The sequence below is a fragment of the Geotrypetes seraphini genome, chromosome 14 (genome assembly GCF_902459505.1).
Source record: "Geotrypetes seraphini chromosome 14, aGeoSer1.1, whole genome shotgun sequence".
Classification (NCBI taxonomy): domain Eukaryota; kingdom Metazoa; phylum Chordata; class Amphibia; order Gymnophiona; family Dermophiidae; genus Geotrypetes; species Geotrypetes seraphini.
The window spans coordinates 33,201,948-33,220,928 of NC_047097.1; the positions used below are offsets into that span (position 1 = coordinate 33,201,948).

Genomic DNA, 18,981 nt, shown 5'->3' on the forward strand with positions numbered 1-18,981 from the left:
TTTGTATATCGCATCATCTCCACATTCGTAGAGCTCGACGCGGTTTACAGTAGGAGAAATAGGAAGGAACTACAACAGAGGGTTAGAGGTAGAAGTGTGAAGAAAATTTAGAGGACTTGGGATGCCAAGATATAAGAGTTTCCTTGATTCCTAAGTTGGAGGGAGACTTACATTTTTTGAGAAAAGCCAGATTTTCAGATGTTTGCGGAAAACTTGGAGAGAGCTCAAGTTCCGAAGAGGGGAGGTAAGGTTGTTCCAGAGCTCAGTGATTTTGAAGTGGATGGAGGTCCCTAGCTTTCCTGTGTGGGAAATGCCTTTTAGCTAGGGGAAGGATAGTTTTAATTTTTGGGAGGATCTGGTGGTATTAGGGTTTGAGGAATTCCAAGAAAGAGGGTTAAAGGGAGGAAGGATACCATATAGGATTTTGAAAGCTAAACAGGCGCATTTATAGTGGACCCTAGCGATTATCGGAAGCCAGTGGAGCTTGGTCAGGAGCGGGGAAACATGGTCAGATCTACTTTTAGCGAAGATGAGCTTGGCAGCGGCATTCTGAATCCGTTGGAGTCTGTGGAGGTTTTTCTTAGTTAGGCTTAAGTAGATAGAGTTGCAATAGTCCAATCTGGAGAGGATGATGGATTGGACAAGGAGGGTAAAATGTTTTTGATAGAAGCAGGATCTAACTTTCCTCAGCATGTGAAGGCTGAAAAAGCATTTTTTTTACCAAGGGTTGGAGGTGGTCATTGAAGAACAATGTGGAATCAATGATGATGCCCAAGACCTTGCTCGAGAACTCAAGCTGCAGAGAGGAGCCAGAGGGTAGTGGGATGGAGGTGGGTAGGTGATCTAGTTTTGGACCGAGCCAAAGAAGTCTTGTTTTGGACTCATTCAATTTCATTTGCACAGTGTGGGCCCAGGATTGTAGGCTCATTATACAAGAGGATATGTTCTTAGACAGGTCAGTGAGGTTCGAATCGGTCTTGAGGAAGACGAGGATGTCGTCTGCATAAGTGTAAATTGTTTCAAGGGGGGATAGGTGGAAGAGTTTTAGGGAGGACTTATAGATGTTGAAAAGGATAGGGAATAGTGGAGAGCCTTGAGGGACTCCATAATTCGGTTTCCACGGGGAGGATGAGGTGCTATTCATGTTAACAATGTAAGAACGAGAGCGGAGGAATTTAGAGAACCAACCTAGGACTGTGGAGTTGATATCTATCTCAGAGAGTTGGTAAACAAGAATATCATGGTGAACAACGTCGAAAGCAGCGGAAAGGTCAAATTGTAGGAGGACGGCAAACTTGTTTCGAGAGTGAAGTTGTTGAACCCTTGAAATCAGGAAAGACAGTAGGGATTCGGTGCTGAAGTTAGGACGAAAGCCATTTTGATAGCGTAAAAAAATAGAGAATCTCTCTAAGTATGATGAGAATTGGGAAGAAATGATGGACTCTAGCATCTTGGTTAGGAGAGGGATATTTGCAATTTTTTTTAAAAAGAAAATAAACACGCAAAACAACACAGCGACCCTGTAAAGAAAAGGCACGAGCCGCGGTGAGAGAAGGCACGAGTACAACTAAGTCTAGTGTAGAGCGTCGAAATGAAGACTTCTCGGCTCCACGTAAAACTGAAATGCTAAGGAGACCCGCGTCCTACGTCGGGCAGGAAGGCAGTCCTACTGGAGCGGTGCGGCAGTCACAAACTTTCTTTTTTTAAGTTCAGTAAATTTTATTGAAAGTTTTGCATAACAAAAGAATAAAAGAATACAAGTATATAACAGGAGATCGTGACAATAATACTTGTACTGGAAAACAGTAAATACATGAGTCAACGCCCCAGAACTAGGCAGTGATAGTTCAACATTCCATATCAGTAAAGGGGAGGGGAAAAAGAAGAAGGGAGAAATAAACAGATCATGATGCTTATACAATAGTAATGATGTGACATCTGTATACAATCAATCGAAGAGAACAAACCACATCTGTGTACAATAACCACCACTAGAGAGAAATAAAGATAGAATTGCTATCAATAACTTTCTTAAAGTTTTACAAGCAAGTCTGCCTGCGAGGCTGTCCGCATCAGGGCTCCGTGGATGACGTCACCCACATGTGAGAATATGCTGCCTGCTTATCCTGCGATAAATATTGATATCCTTTGACTCAAGAGACTCTTTTGCCTTCCCTGAATTGGTGAAATAACAAGATTCAGATTTTATGAACCAAAAAAGTGCTTTGTTGTAACTTATCAATGTGTCTGTCTGTGTGTGCGTGCACAGGTTTAAAACTGCTCAGGCTTACAGAAGGATACCCCAAATTTCTATATCCTTCATTCAAACACATTCCACCCATCCATTCCCTCCTTCTATCTCTCCATTCCCACAGTCTGCTGCTCCCGTGTATCCGGTATAGCGGGAACATACTCCTGGGGAACGGCACCAGACATTCCTGCAGGACGGGGTACAAATTGCTGGATAATAAACAAATAAATACAGGAACCTTAGCCAGTATTCTCCTAAGTCTGAATAAGATTAAAATAGATTCTCCTTTCCCGCATAATACCCAAGTAGCGATGCACTTGACAGTTAAACAGCTTTTAATTCCCTTAAAATGGCCAAGTGTGGGAAACAGGAGTCTCTTCCCTCTTCCCAGCTCTGTTCTTTATCTATTTAGAAAGATGGATCTCAAACTTACAGTTATTGCAGAATCTTCCTGAATAACCCTTTGGACACGTGCAGTTCCCTGAGGGCTGACACGTCCCTCCATTGTAACAAAGAGATTCACAGGTAGCTAAAAAGAAAGACAACAGCCTGTCACAGTCACAGTCACACTTCTCAGTCTGTAAGACCAGATGAGATAAATAAATGATTCCTTCTTCATCAATGGCTCCAAATGCTCATGCACTATTAATTAGCAACAAAACCCCCCAAAACAGGAGTAGTGAAGTAAAGAAGGAGAAAAAGTCTCCCCTGACCCACGACGAGTAAGGGGGAGAGACAGCCCCGGCAAATTATTATAAGTGAATGGGGAGTCCTCAGTCCCACAGTCTGCAATGGGCAAACACAGCCCCTAATGCACAGCTGTCACAATCATACACCCAAAAGGGTATTACGTGTGAAACAACCTAGGACTTCCACCATGTGCAATTTATGTGAAATAACTAGTGCGCAAAGCAGTGTGCTAAAAGTGAAAATTGATAAACCCTTTTGGGTGTATGATTGTGAGAGCTGTGTTTCCCCATTGCAGGCTGTGGGACTGAGGACTTCCCATTCACTTATAATAATTTATTAGGTGTGCTTGCCAGGGCTGTCTCTCCCCCTCACTCGTCTTGGGTCAGGGGAGACTTTTTCTCCTTCATGTATTGTTAATGACATGTGTTTCTGTAATCAGTGGTTGCAGGACCCTGCTCTCTCACCATTCATACAGGTTTGTCCAGTGTATCCGCGGTAACAGGTGCAGTTTCCCGGGGCGCTGCACCAGCCATTGTTACAACTGAAGTCACAGACCGCTGCAAGAAAATGCAAGGAAATTGGTGAACGGAGAGGTTTGTGTGTCTAGAGAGAGATATAAAACAAACATGTACACACAGACACTTGATTAGATACATACACACTATCACGTCATTCATTTAAGTAGAAGAGTAATAGAGGGTGATTAGTCGGTAACGCGAGCCAGCTTACTCTGGATTCAAGGTATTATTAGTGAAATATAAAGGAGCACTACATTTTTATTTACGCATGTAAATGTGATCTTCTTGGATACTAATTTTATCCAAAGAAAACTAGGAATCTAAGAAGGTTTAGCAGTTATGATACGGACGCAACTGATATCTTTGCCTTCCCGCCCGATGTGGGGCGCGCGTCTCCTCAGTTCAGATAGCTAGCTAAGAAGCCAAGCAGGTGAGGTGGGTGGGTTGTGAGAATATCTGCCTGCTGTCCCTGGATAACACCTAACATGAGAATTGCCACTGCTGGGTCAGACCAGTGGTCTATCGTGGTCAGACGGCGGCCCCCAGATCGAAGACCAGTGATCTAAATGAGTCCAACCTCGCCTGCGTACATTCCTGTTTAGCAGGAAGTTGTCCAACTTTGTCTTGAATCTCTGGAGGGTATTTTTTCCCTGCAACAGACTCCGGAAGAGCGTTCCAGTTTTCTACCACTCTCTGGGTGAAGAAGAACTTCCTTACGTTTGTATGGAATCTATCCCCTTTCAACTTTAGAGAGTGCCCTCTCGTTCTCCGTACCTTGGAGATGGTGAGCTATCTGTCTTTATCTGTTAAGTTTATTCCCTTCAGTATTTTGAATGTTTCGATCATGTCCCTCTCAGTCTCCTATTTTCAAGAGAGAAGAGGCACAGTCGATCTTCTCTGGACCCTTTCGAGTAGTATCGTGTCCTTCTTCATGTATGGCGACCAGTGCTGGACGCAGTACTCCAGGTAACTGTGCTTTATTCCAGGACAAGGAGGCAGCATATTCTCACATGTGGGTGACCTCCATGCTAACCAAAATGGGATGGTGGGAGTGTTGGCAATTTAGAAGAATAAATTTTGTAAAATGGCTATCCCGTCTGGAAAAAGAATCCAGACAATAATGAGTGATAAAGGTATGAACCGAAGACCAAGTGGCAGCTTTGCAGATTTCCTCAATAAGAGTGGATCTAAGGAAAGCTACTGATGCTGCCATGGCTCTGACTTTATGGGCTGTGACTCGACCCTGTAGATGTAGTCCAGCATGAGCACAGCAGAAAGAGATGCAAGCAGCCAACCAGTTGGAGATGGTGCGCTTGGAAAACTGGACGTCCCAACTTGTTTGGATCGAAGGAGACAAAAAGTTGAGGAGCAGATCTGTGTGGCTTAGTCCTTTGCAGCAGAAGAACTCGACTGACAAGAATGATAAGGTTTCACATGAAGTCTTCAAGAGCTTCGATGTCTGGAGAGACGAGACCTGTGTTGAGAAGGCAACCTAGGTATGGAGGAAAGCCTCAACAGATGATGTGGAGAAGTATGTCTCGTGATTGAATCAGATCCAGTCTGGAAGATGAATGTCGAGGTGTCCTCGTCCTGTGCCTCGAAAAGGGCAACACCTTATGTGAAGAGGTAGGACTAGAAAATGGAGTTCGAGGTCGAGACACCATAAAGGACTCAGGTCATTGTAACGAGGTATCTCGAGGCACTTTGAAGGACTCAACTCCTTGTATAGAGTATGTAGTTTCATCTGGAGGCACTCTATAGGACTCAACTCCTTGTATAGAGTGTGAAGATTCTTCTCGAGGCACTCTTAAGGGCTCGAATCCTTGAACAGAATGAGTAGGTTGAGCTCGAGGCACTGCCAAGGATTCGATTCCTTGTAATACTGCTGAGAGCTCAGGCTGGACTGCAGGAAGCAGAGTCAAAGCATGAATTAATTTGTCAAGCATGTTACCAAACTCCTGATGCAGAATAGTCTCCAACATATTCTGCAAACATATTCAGCAAAACTGGCACCGGGACCACTGAATCTGGTACATTTGGTGTGGCTATAGTCTCTGAGGAAGAAAACTTCAAGGAATAAAGATGCTTCGATTTTAAGGCACGTTTCTTGGGGTTTTCAAAGTCACCGGTTCTAAGGGTTGCATGCTTGGAGAAGGTGACTTAGCTATCTTACCCGAGTCAGACTGTGAGGATAACGGCTCCTCAGGAGAAGATTTAGCTGATTTTCCCGAAGACGAAGACTTCCCAAATGAGGAAGGTTTGATCAAGGTCGAGGTGAAAGATGGTAGCCCCGTAGAAGACTTGCCTGGATTAGGAGTCGAGGTCGGGGTAGGAATTGGGTTTAGGGCCTTAGGTAAAGGCCTATCCATGCTGCCGAATATTTTTTTGTACCTGAACTTGACGACGTTTGAGGGCTCGAGTTTGTAGCGTAACACAGCTGGCACACGACTCCGGACAATGATTAGGTCCTAAACACTGCACACATCAATTGTGTGGGTTAGTGAGGGAGATCGTGCGTTTGCACCGGTAACAATTCTTAAAGCCTATGACCGGCCGGGTCATAGAATGAAAAACAGCCACGGGTAAAGCCCCACCATGACACGAAGAAAATGAAACTTATAATAATGATATATATCTAATCTAATCCTTAGGTTTGTATATCGCATCATCTCCACATTCGTAGAGCTCGACGCGGTTTACAGTAGGAGAAATAGGAAGGAACTACAACAGAGGGTTAGAGGTAGAAGTGTGAAGAAAATTTAGAGGACTTGGGATGCCAAGATATAAGAGTTTCCTTGATTCCTAAGTTGGAGGGAGACTTACATTTTTTGAGAAAAGCCAGATTTTCAGATGTTTGCGGAAAACTTGGAGAGAGCTCAAGTTCCGAAGAGGGGAGGTAAGGTTGTTCCAGAGCTCAGTGATTTTGAAGTGGATGGAGGTCCCTAGCTTTCCTGTGTGGGAAATGCCTTTTAGCTAGGGGAAGGATAGTTTTAATTTTTGGGAGGATCTGGTGGTATTAGGGTTTGAGGAATTCCAAGAAAGAGGGCTTAAAGGGAGGAAGGATACCATATAGGATTTTGAAAGCTAAACAGGCGCATTTATAGTGGACCCTAGCGATTATCGGAAGCCAGTGGAGCTTGGTCAGGAGCGGGGAAACATGGTCAGATCTACTTTTAGCGAAGATGAGCTTGGCAGCGGCATTCTGAATCCGTTGGAGTCTGTGGAGGTTTTTCTTAGTTAGGCTTAAGTAGATAGAGTTGCAATAGTCCAATCTGGAGAGGATGATGGATTGGACAAGGAGGGTAAAATGTTTTTGATAGAAGCAGGATCTAACTTTCCTCAGCATGTGAAGGCTGAAAAAGCATTTTTTTTACCAAGGGATTGGAGGTGGTCATTGAAGAACAATGTGGAATCAATGATGATGCCCAAGACCTTGCTCGAGAACTCAAGCTGCAGAGAGGAGCCAGAGGGTAGTGGGATGGAGGTGGGTAGGTGATCTAGTTTTGGACCGAGCCAAAGAAGTCTTGTTTTGGACTCATTCAATTTCATTTGCACAGTGTGGGCCCAGGATTGTAGGCTCATTATACAAGAGGATATGTTCTTAGACAGGTCAGTGAGGTTCGAATCGGTCTTGAGGAAGACGAGGATGTCGTCTGCATAAGTGTAAATTGTTTCAAGGGGGGATAGGTGGAAGAGTTTTAGGGAGGACTTATAGATGTTGAAAAGGATAGGGAATAGTGGAGAGCCTTGAGGGACTCCATAATTCGGTTTCCACGGGGAGGATGAGGTGCTATTCATGTTAACAATGTAAGAACGAGAGCGGAGGAATTTAGAGAACCAACCTAGGACTGTGGAGTTGATATCTATCTCAGAGAGTTGGTAAACAAGAATATCATGGTGAACAACGTCGAAAGCAGCGGAAAGGTCAAATTGTAGGAGGACGGCAAACTTGTTTCGAGAGTGAAGTTGTTGAACCCTTGAAATCAGGAAAGACAGTAGGGATTCGGTGCTGAAGTTAGGACGAAAGCCATTTTGATAGCGTAAAAAAATAGAGAATCTCTCTAAGTATGATGAGAATTGGGAAGAAATGATGGACTCTAGCATCTTGGTTAGGAGAGGGATATTTGCAATTTTTTTTAAAAGAAAATAAACACGCAAAACAACACAGCGACCCTGTAAAGAAAAGGCACGAGCCGCGGTGAGAGAAGGCACGAGTACAACTAAGTCTAGTGTAGAGCGTCGAAATGAAGACTTCTCGGCTCCACGTAAAACTGAAATGCTAAGGAGACCCGCGTCCTACGTCGGGCAGGAAGGCAGTCCTACTGGAGCGGTGCGGCAGTCACAAACTTTCTTTTTTTAAGTTCAGTAAATTTTATTGAAAGTTTTGCATAACAAAAGAATAAAAGAATACAAGTATATAACAGGAGATCGTGACAATAATACTTGTACTGGAAAACAGTAAATACATGAGTCAACGCCCCAGAACTAGGCAGTGATAGTTCAACATTCCATATCAGTAAAGAGGAGGGGAAAAAGAAGAAGGGAGAAATAAACAGATCATGATGCTTATACAATAGTAATGATGTGACATCTGTATACAATCAATCGAAGAGAACAAACCACATCTGTGTACAATAACCACCACTAGAGAGAAATAAAGATAGAATTGCTATCAATAACTTTCTTAAAGTTTTACAAGCAAGTCTGCCTGCGAGGCTGTCCGCATCAGGGCTCCGTGGATGACGTCACCCACATGTGAGAATATGCTGCCTGCTTATCCTGCGATAAATATTGATATCCTTTGACTCAAGAGACTCTTTTGCCTTCCCTGAATTGGTGAAATAACAAGATTCAGATTTTATGAACCAAAAAAGTGCTTTGTTGTAACTTATCAATGTGTCTGTCTGTGTGTGCAGTGCACAGGTTTAAAACTGCTCAGGCTTACAGAAGGATACCCCAAATTTCTATATCCTTCATTCAAACACATTCCACCCATCCATTCCCTCCTTCTATCTCTCCATTCCCACAGTCTGCTGCTCCCGTGTATCCGGTATAGCGGGAACATACTCCTGGGGAACGGCACCAGACATTCCTGCAGGACGGGGTACAAATTGCTGGATAATAAACAAATAAATACAGGAACCTTAGCCAGTATTCTCCTAAGTCTGAATAAGATTAAAATAGATTCTCCTTTCCCGCATAATACCCAAGTAGCGATGCACTTGACAGTTAAACAGCTTTTAATTCCCTTAAAATGGCCAAGTGTGGGAAACAGGAGTCTCTTCCCTCTTCCCAGCTCTGTTCTTTATCTATTTAGAAAGATGGATCTCAAACTTACAGTTATTGCAGAATCTTCCTGAATAACCCTTTGGACACGTGCAGTTCCCTGAGGGCTGACACGTCCCTCCATTGTAACAAAGAGATTCACAGGTAGCTAAAAAGAAAGACAACAGCCTGTCACAGTCACAGTCACACTTCTCAGTCTGTAAGACCAGATGAGATAAATAAATGATTCCTTCTTCATCAATGGCTCCAAATGCTCATGCACTATTAATTAGCAACAAAACCCCCCAAAACAGGAGTAGTGAAGTAAAGAAGGAGAAAAAGTCTCCCCTGACCCACGACGAGTAAGGGGGAGAGACAGCCCCGGCAAATTATTATAAGTGAATGGGGAGTCCTCAGTCCCACAGTCTGCAATGGGCAAACACAGCCCCTAATGCACAGCTGTCACAATCATACACCCAAAAGGGTATTACGTGTGAAACAACCTAGGACTTCCACCATGTGCAATTTATGTGAAATAACTAGTGCGCAAAGCAGTGTGCTAAAAGTGAAAATTGATAAACCCTTTTGGGTGTATGATTGTGAGAGCTGTGTTTCCCCATTGCAGGCTGTGGGACTGAGGACTTCCCATTCACTTATAATAATTTATTAGGTGTGCTTGCCAGGGCTGTCTCTCCCCCTCACTCGTCTTGGGTCAGGGAAGACTTTTTCTCCTTCATGTATTGTTAATGACATGTGTTTCTGTAATCAGTGGTTGCAGGACCCTGCTCTCTCACCATTCATACAGGTTTGTCCAGTGCACAGGTGTCAAAGTCGGTCCTCGAGGGCCGGAATCCAGTCGGGTTTTCAGGATTTCCCCAATGAATATGCATGAGATCTGTGTGCATGCACTGCTTTCAATGCATATTCATTGGGGAAATCCTGAAAACCCGACTGGATTGCGGCCCTCAAGGAGGGACTTTGACACCCCTGGTCCAGTGTATCCGCGGTAACAGGTGCAGTTTCCCGGGGCGCTGCACCAGCCATTGTTACAACTGAAGTCACAGACCGCTGCAAGAAAATGCAAGGAAATTGGTGAACGGAGAGGTTTGTGTGTCTAGAGAGAGATATAAAACAAACATGTACACACAGACACTTGATTAGATACATACACACTATCACGTCATTCATTTAAGTAGAAGAGTAATAGAGGGTGATTAGTCGGTAACGCGAGCCAGCTTACTCTGGATTCAAGGTATTATTAGTGAAATATAAAGGAGCACTACATTTTTATTTACGCATGTAAATGTGATCTTCTTGGATACTAATTTTATCCAAAGAAAACTAGGAATCTAAGAAGGTTTAGCAGTTATGATACGGACGCAACTGATATCTTATGCCTTCCCGCCCGATGTGGGGCGCGCGTCTCCTCAGTTCAGATAGCTAGCTAAGAAGCCAAGCAGGTGAGGTGGGTGGGTTGTGAGAATATCTGCCTGCTGTCCCTGGATAACACCTAACATGAGAATTGCCACTGCTGGGTCAGACCAGTGGTCTATCGTGGTCAGACGGCGGCCCCCAGATCGAAGACCAGTGATCTAAATGAGTCCAACCTCGCTTGCGTACATTCCTGTTTAGCAGGAAGTTGTCCAACTTTGTCTTGAATCTCTGGAGGGTATTTTTTCCCTGCAACAGACTCCGGAAGAGCGTTCCAGTTTTCTACCACTCTCTGGGTGAAGAAGAACTTCCTTACGTTTGTATGGAATCTATCCCCTTTCAACTTTAGAGAGTGCCCTCTCGTTCTCCGTACCTTGGAGATGGTGAGCTATCTGTCTTTATCTGTTAAGTTTATTCCCTTCAGTATTTTGAATGTTTCGATCATGTCCCTCTCAGTCTCCTATTTTCAAGAGAGAAGAGGCACAGTCGATCTTCTCTGGACCCTTTCGAGTAGTATCGTGTCCTTCTTCATGTATGGCGACCAGTGCTGGATGCAGTACTCCAGGTAACTGTGCTTTATTCCAGGACAAGGAGGCAGCATATTCTCACATGTGGGTGACCTCCATGCTAACCAAAATGGGATGGTGGGAGTGTTGGCAATTTAGAAGAATAAATTTTGTAAAATGGCTATCCCGTCTGGAAAAAGAATCCAGACAATAATGAGTGATAAAGGTATGAACCGAAGACCAAGTGGCAGCTTTGCAGATTTCCTCAATAAGAGTGGATCTAAGGAAAGCTACTGATGCTGCCATGGCTCTGACTTTATGGGCTGTGACTCGACCTTGTAGATGTAGTCCAGCATGAGCACAGCAGAAAGAGATGCAAGCAGCCAACCAGTTGGAGATGGTGCGCTTGAAAACTGGACGTCCCAACTTGTTTGGATCGAAGGAGACAAAAAGTTGAGGAGCAGATCTGTGTGGCTTAGTCCTTTGCAGCAGAAGAACTCGACTGACAAGAATGATAAGGTTTCACATGAAGTCTTCAAGAGCTTCGATGTCTGGAGAGACGAGACCTGTGTTGAGAAGGCAACCTAGGTATGGAGGAAAGCCTCAACAGATGATGTGGAGAAGTATGTCTCGTGATTGAATCAGATCCAGTCTGGAAGATGAATGTCGAGGTGTCCTCGTCCTGTGCCTCGAAAAGGGCAACACCTTATGTGAAGAGGTAGGACTAGAAAATGGAGTTCGAGGTCGAGACACCATAAAGGACTCAGGTCATTGTAACGAGGTATCTCGAGGCACTTTGAAGGACTCAACTCCTTGTATAGAGTATGTAGTTTCATCTGGAGGCACTCTATAGGACTCAACTCCTTGTATAGAGTGTGAAGATTCTTCTCGAGGCACTCTTAAGGGCTCGAATCCTTGAACAGAATGAGTAGGTTGAGCTCGAGGCACTGCCAAGGATTCGATTCCTTGTAATACTGCTGAGAGCTCAGGCTGGACTGCAGGAAGCAGAGTCAAAGCATGAATTAATTTGTCAAGCATGTTACCAAACTCCTGATGCAGAATAGTCTCCAACATATTCTGCAAACATATTCAGCAAAACTGGCACCGGGACCACTGAATCTGGTACATTTGGTGTGGCTATAGTCTCTGAGGAAGAAAACTTCAAGGAATAAAGATGCTTCGATTTTAAGGCACGTTTCTTGGGGTTTTCAAAGTCACCGGTTCTAAGGGTTGCATGCTTGGAGAAGGTGACTTAGCTATCTTACCCGAGTCAGACTGTGAGGATAACGGCTCCTCAGGAGAAGATTTAGCTGATTTTCCCGAAGACGAAGACTTCTCAAATGAGGAAGGTTTGATCAAGGTCGAGGTGAAAGATGGTAGCCCCGTAGAAGACTTGCCTGGATTAGGAGTCGAGGTCGGGGTAGGAATTGGGTTTAGGGCCTTAGGTAAAGGCCTATCCATGCTGCCGAATATTTTTTTGTACCTGAACTTGACGACGTTTGAGGGCTCGAGTTTGTAGCGTAACACAGCTGGCACACGACTCCGGACAATGATTAGGTCCTAAACACTGCACACATCAATTGTGTGGGTTAGTGAGGGAGATCGTGCGTTTGCACCGGTAACAATTCTTAAAGCCTATGACCGGCCGGGTCATAGAATGAAAAACAGCCACGGGTAAAGCCCCACCATGACACGAAGAAAATGAAACTTATAATAATGATATATATCTAATCTAATCCTTAGGTTTGTATATCGCATCATCTCCACATTCGTAGAGCTCGACGCGGTTTACAGTAGGAGAAATAGGAAGGAACTACAACAGAGGGTTAGAGGTAGAAGTGTGAAGAAAATTTAGAGGACTTGGGATGCCAAGATATAAGAGTTTCCTTGATTCCTAAGTTGGAGGGAGACTTACATTTTTTGAGAAAAGCCAGATTTTCAGATGTTTGCGGAAAACTTGGAGAGAGCTCAAGTTCCGAAGAGGGGAGGTAAGGTTGTTCCAGAGCTCAGTGATTTTGAAGTGGATGGAGGTCCCTAGCTTTCCTGTGTGGGAAATGCCTTTTAGCTAGGGGAAGGATAGTTTTAATTTTTGGGAGGATCTGGTGGTATTAGGGTTTGAGGAATTCCAAGAAAGAGGGCTAAAGGGAGGAAGGATACCATATAGGATTTTGAAAGCTAAACAGGCGCATTTATAGTGGACCCTAGCGATTATCGGAAGCCAGTGGAGCTTGGTCAGGAGCGGGGAAACATGGTCAGATCTACTTTTAGCGAAGATGAGCTTGGCAGCGGCATTCTGAATCCGTTGGAGTCTGTGGAGGTTTTTCTTAGTTAGGCTTAAGTAGATAGAGTTGCAATAGTCCAATCTGGAGAGGATGATGGATTGGACAAGGAGGGTAAAATGTTTTTGATAGAAGCAGGATCTAACTTTCCTCAGCATGTGAAGGCTGAAAAAGCATTTTTTTTACCAAGGATTGGAGGTGGTCATTGAAGAACAATGTGGAATCAATGATGATGCCCAAGACCTTGCTCGAGAACTCAAGCTGCAGAGAGGAGCCAGAGGGTAGTGGGATGGAGGTGGGTAGGTGATCTAGTTTTGGACCGAGCCAAAGAAGTCTTGTTTTGGACTCATTCAATTTCATTTGCACAGTGTGGGCCCAGGATTGTAGGCTCATTATACAAGAGGATATGTTCTTAGACAGGTCAGTGAGGTTCGAATCGGTCTTGAGGAAGACGAGGATGTCGTCTGCATAAGTGTAAATTGTTTCAAGGGGGGATAGGTGGAAGAGTTTTAGGGAGGACTTATAGATGTTGAAAAGGATAGGGAATAGTGGAGAGCCTTGAGGGACTCCATAATTCGGTTTCCACGGGGAGGATGAGGTGCTATTCATGTTAACAATGTAAGAACGAGAGCGGAGGAATTTAGAGAACCAACCTAGGACTGTGGAGTTGATATCTATCTCAGAGAGTTGGTAAACAAGAATATCATGGTGAACAACGTCGAAAGCAGCGGAAAGGTCAAATTGTAGGAGGACGGCAAACTTGTTTCGAGAGTGAAGTTGTTGAACCCTTGAAATCAGGAAAGACAGTAGGGATTCGGTGCTGAAGTTAGGACGAAAGCCATTTTGATAGCGTAAAAAAATAGAGAATCTCTCTAAGTATGATGAGAATTGGGAAGAAATGATGGACTCTAGCATCTTGGTTAGGAGAGGGATATTTGCAATTTTTTTTTAAAAGAAAATAAACACGCAAAACAACACAGCGACCCTGTAAAGAAAAGGCACGAGCCGCGGTGAGAGAAGGCACGAGTACAACTAAGTCTAGTGTAGAGCGTCGAAATGAAGACTTCTCGGCTCCACGTAAAACTGAAATGCTAAGGAGACCCGCGTCCTACGTCGGGCAGGAAGGCAGTCCTACTGGAGCGGTGCGGCAGTCACAAACTTTCTTTTTTTAAGTTCAGTAAATTTTATTGAAAGTTTTGCATAACAAAAGAATAAAAGAATACAAGTATATAACAGGAGATCGTGACAATAATACTTGTACTGGAAAACAGTAAATACATGAGTCAACGCCCCAGAACTAGGCAGTGATAGTTCAACATTCCATATCAGTAAAGAGGAGGGGAAAAAGAAGAAGGGAGAAATAAACAGATCATGATGCTTATACAATAGTAATGATGTGACATCTGTATACAATCAATCGAAGAGAACAAACCACATCTGTGTACAATAACCACCACTAGAGAGAAATAAAGATAGAATTGCTATCAATAACTTTCTTAAAGTTTTACAAGCAAGTCTGCCTGCGAGGCTGTCCGCATCAGGGCTCCGTGGATGACGTCACCCACATGTGAGAATATGCTGCCTGCTTATCCTGCGATAAATATTGATATCCTTTGACTCAAGAGACTCTTTTGCCTTCCCTGAATTGGTGAAATAACAAGATTCAGATTTTATGAACCAAAAAAGTGCTTTGTTGTAACTTATCAATGTGTCTGTCTGTGTGTGCGTGCACAGGTTTAAAGCTGCTCAGGCTTACAGAAGGATACCCCAAATTTCTATATCCTTCATTCAAACACATTCCACCCATCCATTCCCTCCTTCTATCTCTCCATTCCCACAGTCTGCTGCTCCCGTGTATCCGGTATAGCGGGAACATACTCCTGGGGAACGGCACCAGACATTCCTGCAGGACGGGGTACAAATTGCTGGATAATAAACAAATAAATACAGGAACCTTAGCCAGTATTCTCCTAAGTCTGAATAAGATTAAAATAGATTCTCCTTTCACGCATAATACCCAAGTAGCGATGCACTTGACAGTTAAACAGCTTTTAATTCCCTTAAAATGGCCAAGTGTGGGAAACAGGAGTCTCTTCCCTCTTCCCAGCTCTGTTCTTTATCTATTTAGAAAGATGGATCTCAAACTTACAGTTATTGCAGAATCTTCCTGAATAACCCTTTGGACACGTGCAGTTCCCTGAGGGCTGACACGTCCCTCCATTGTAACAAAGAGATTCACAGGTAGCTAAAAAGAAAGACAACAGCCTGTCACAGTCACAGTCACACTTCTCAGTCTGTAAGACCAGATGAGATAAATAAATGATTCCTTCTTCATCAATGGCTCCAAATGCTCATGCACTATTAATTAGCAACAAAACCCCCCAAAACAGGAGTAGTGAAGTAAAGAAGGAGAAAAAGTCTCCCCTGACCCACGACGAGTAAGGGGGAGAGACAGCCCCGGCAAATTATTATAAGTGAATGGGGAGTCCTCAGTCCCACAGTCTGCAATGGGCAAACACAGCCCCTAATGCACAGCTGTCACAATCATACACCCAAAAGGGTATTACGTGTGAAACAACCTAGGACTTCCACCATGTGCAATTTATGTGAAATAACTAGTGCGCAAAGCAGTGTGCTAAAAGTGAAAATTGATAAACCCTTTTGGGTGTATGATTGTGAGAGCTGTGTTTCCCCATTGCAGGCTGTGGGACTGAGGACTTCCCATTCACTTATAATAATTTATTAGGTGTGCTTGCCAGGGCTGTCTCTCCCCCTCACTCGTCTTGGGTCAGGGAAGACTTTTTCTCCTTCATGTATTGTTAATGACATGTGTTTCTGTAATCAGTGGTTGCAGGACCCTGCTCTCTCACCATTCATACAGGTTTGTCCAGTGCACAGGTGTCAAAGTCGGTCCTCGAGGGCCGGAATCCAGTCGGGTTTTCAGGATTTCCCCAATGAATATGCATGAGATCTGTGTGCATGCACTGCTTTCAATGCATATTCATTGGGGAAATCCTGAAAACCCGACTGGATTGCGGCCCTCAAGGAGGGACTTTGACACCCCTGGTCCAGTGTATCCGCGGTAACAGGTGCAGTTTCCCGGGGCGCTGCACCAGCCATTGTTACAACTGAAGTCACAGACCGCTGCAAGAAAATGCAAGGAAATTGGTGAACGGAGAGGTTTGTGTGTCTAGAGAGAGATATAAAACAAACATGTACACACAGACACTTGATTAGATACATACACACTATCACGTCATTCATTTAAGTAGAAGAGTAATAGAGGGTGATTAGTCGGTAACGCGAGCCAGCTTACTCTGGATTCAAGGTATTATTAGTGAAATATAAAGGAGCACTACATTTTTATTTACGCATGTAAATGTGATCTTCTTGGATACTAATTTTATCCAAAGAAAACTAGGAATCTAAGAAGGTTTAGCAGTTATGATACGGACGCAACTGATATCTTTGCCTTCCCGCCCGATGTGGGGCGCGCGTCTCCTCAGTTCAGATAGCTAGCTAAGAAGCCAAGCAGGTGAGGTGGGTGGGTTGTGAGAATATCTGCCTGCTGTCCCTGGATAACACCTAACATGAGAATTGCCACTGCTGGGTCAGACCAGTGGTCTATCGTGGTCAGACGGCGGCCCCCAGATCGAAGACCAGTGATCTAAATGAGTCCAACCTCGCCTGCGTACATTCCTGTTTAGCAGGAAGTTGTCCAACTTTGTCTTGAATCTCTGGAGGGTATTTTTTCCCTGCAACAGACTCCGGAAGAGCGTTCCAGTTTTCTACCACTCTCTGGGTGAAGAAGAACTTCCTTACGTTTGTATGGAATCTATCCCCTTTCAACTTTAGAGAGTGCCCTCTCGTTCTCCGTACCTTGGAGATGGTGAGCAATCTGTCTTTATCTGTTAAGTTTATTCCCTTCAGTATTTTGAATGTTTCGATCATGTCCCTCTCAGTCTCCTATTTTCAAGAGAGAAGAGGCACAGTCGATCTTCTCTGGACCCTTTCGAGTAGTATCGTGTCCTTCTTCATGTATGGCGACCAGTGCTGGACGCAGTACTCCAGGAAACTGTGCTTTATTCCAGGACAAGGAGGCAGCATATTCTCACATGTGGGTGACCTCCATGCTAACCAAAATGGGATGGTGGGAGTGTTGGCAATTTAGAAGAATAAATTTTGTAAAATGGCTATCCCGTCTGGAAAAAGAATCCAGACAATAATGAGTGATAAAGGTATGAACCGAAGACCAAGTGGCAGCTTTGCAGATTTCCTCAATAAGAGTGGATCTAAGGAAAGCTACTGATGCTGCCATGGCTCTGACTTTATGGGCTGTGACTCGACCCTGTAGATGTAGTCCAGCATGAGCACAGCAGAAAGAGATGCAAGCAGCCAACCAGTTGGAGATGGTGCGCTTGGAAACTGGACGTCCCAACTTGTTTGGATCGAAGGAGACAAAAAGTTGAGGAGCAGATCTGTGTGGCTTAGTCCTTTGCAGCAGAAGAACTCGACTGACAAGAATGATAAGGTTTCACATGAAGTCTTCAAGAGCTTCGATGTCTGGAGAGACGAGACCTGTGTTGAGAAGGCAACCTAGGTATGGAGGAAAGCCTCAACAGATGATGTGGAGAAGTATGTCTCGTGATTGAATCAGATCCAATCTGGAAGATGAATGTCGAGGTGTCCTCGTCCTGTGCCTCGAAAAGGGCAACACCTTATGTGAAGAGGTAGGACTAGAAAATGGAGTTCGAGGTCGAGACACCATAAAGGACTCAGGTCATTGTAACGAGGTATCTCGAGGCACTTTGAAGGACTCAACTCCTTGTATAGAGTATGTAGTTTCATCTGGAGGCACTCTATAGGACTCAACTCCTTGTATAGAGTGTGAAGATTCTTCTCGAGGCACTCTTAAGGGCTCGAATCCTTGAACAGAATGAGTAGGTTGAGCTCGAGGCACTGCCAAGGATTCGATTCCTTGTAATACTGCTGAGAGCTCAGGCTGGACTGCAGGAAGCAGAGTCAAAGCATGAATTAATTTGTCAAGCATGTTACCAAACTCCTGATGCAGAATAGTCTCCAACATATTCTGCAAACATATTCAGCAAAACTGGCACCGGGACCACTGAATCTGGTACATTTGGTGTGGCTATAGTCTCTGAGGAAGAAAACTTCAAGGAATGCTTCGATTTTAAGGCACGTTTCTTGGGGTTTTCAAAGTCACCGGTTCTAAGGGTTGCATGCTTGGAGAAGGTGACTTAGCTATCTTACCCGAGTCAGACTGTGAGGATAACGGCTCCTCAGGAGAAGATTTAGCTGATTTTCCCGAAGACGAAGACTTCCCAAATGAGGAAGGTTTGATCAAGGTCGAGGTGAAAGATGGTAGCCCCGTAGAAGACTTGCCTGGATTAGGAGTCGAGGTCGGGGTAGGAATCGGGTTTAGGGCCTTAGGTAAAGGCCTATCCATGCTGCTGAATATTTTTTTGTACCTGAACTTGACGACGTTTGAGGGCTCGAGTTTGTAGCGTAACACAGCTGGCACACGACTCCGGACAATGATTAGGTCCTAAACACTGCACACATCAATTGTGTGGGTTAGTGAGGGAGATCGTGCGTTTGCACCGGTAACAATTCTTAAAGCCTATGACCGGCCGGGTCATAGAATGAAAAACAGCCACGGGTAAAGCCCCACCATGACACGAAGAAAATGAAACTTATAATAATGATATATATCTAATCTAATCCTTAGGTTTGTATATCGCATCATCTCCACATTCGTAGAGCTCGACGCGGTTTACAGTAGGAGAAATAGGAAGGAACTACAACAGAGGGTTAGAGGTAGAAGTGTGAAGAAAATTTAGAGGACTTGGGATGCCAAGATATAAGAGTTTCCTTGATTCCTAAGTTGGAGGGAGACTTACATTTTTTGAGAAAAGCCAGATTTTCAGATGTTTGCGGAAAACTTGGAGAGAGCTCAAGTTCCGAAGAGGGGAGGTAAGGTTGTTCCAGAGCTCAGCGATTTTGAAGTGGATGGAGGTCCC

At 44.2% G+C, this 18,981-nt stretch overlaps 1 protein-coding gene across 7 annotated transcripts in view; it reads right to left on the reverse strand.

Moving 5' to 3' along the window:
* LOC117347945 (neurogenic locus notch homolog protein 1-like) overlaps positions 1–18,981 on the reverse strand; it is a 284,187-nt gene that overhangs the window by 57,199 nt on the left and 208,007 nt on the right. For 6 of the 7 annotated variants that reach the window (XM_033919452.1, XM_033919455.1, XM_033919451.1 and 3 more), the window contains 4 exons: positions 15,090–15,185; positions 8,798–8,893; positions 3,406–3,498; positions 2,685–2,780 (listed from right to left, as the gene is read on the reverse strand). In XM_033919452.1, coding sequence (XP_033775343.1) covers positions 2,685–2,780; positions 3,406–3,498; positions 8,798–8,893; positions 15,090–15,185 — 381 coding nt within the window. The remainder of the gene's footprint in view (positions 1–2,684; positions 2,781–3,405; positions 3,499–8,797; positions 8,894–15,089; positions 15,186–18,981) is intronic. The other variant, XM_033919449.1, reaches the window with a different exon arrangement.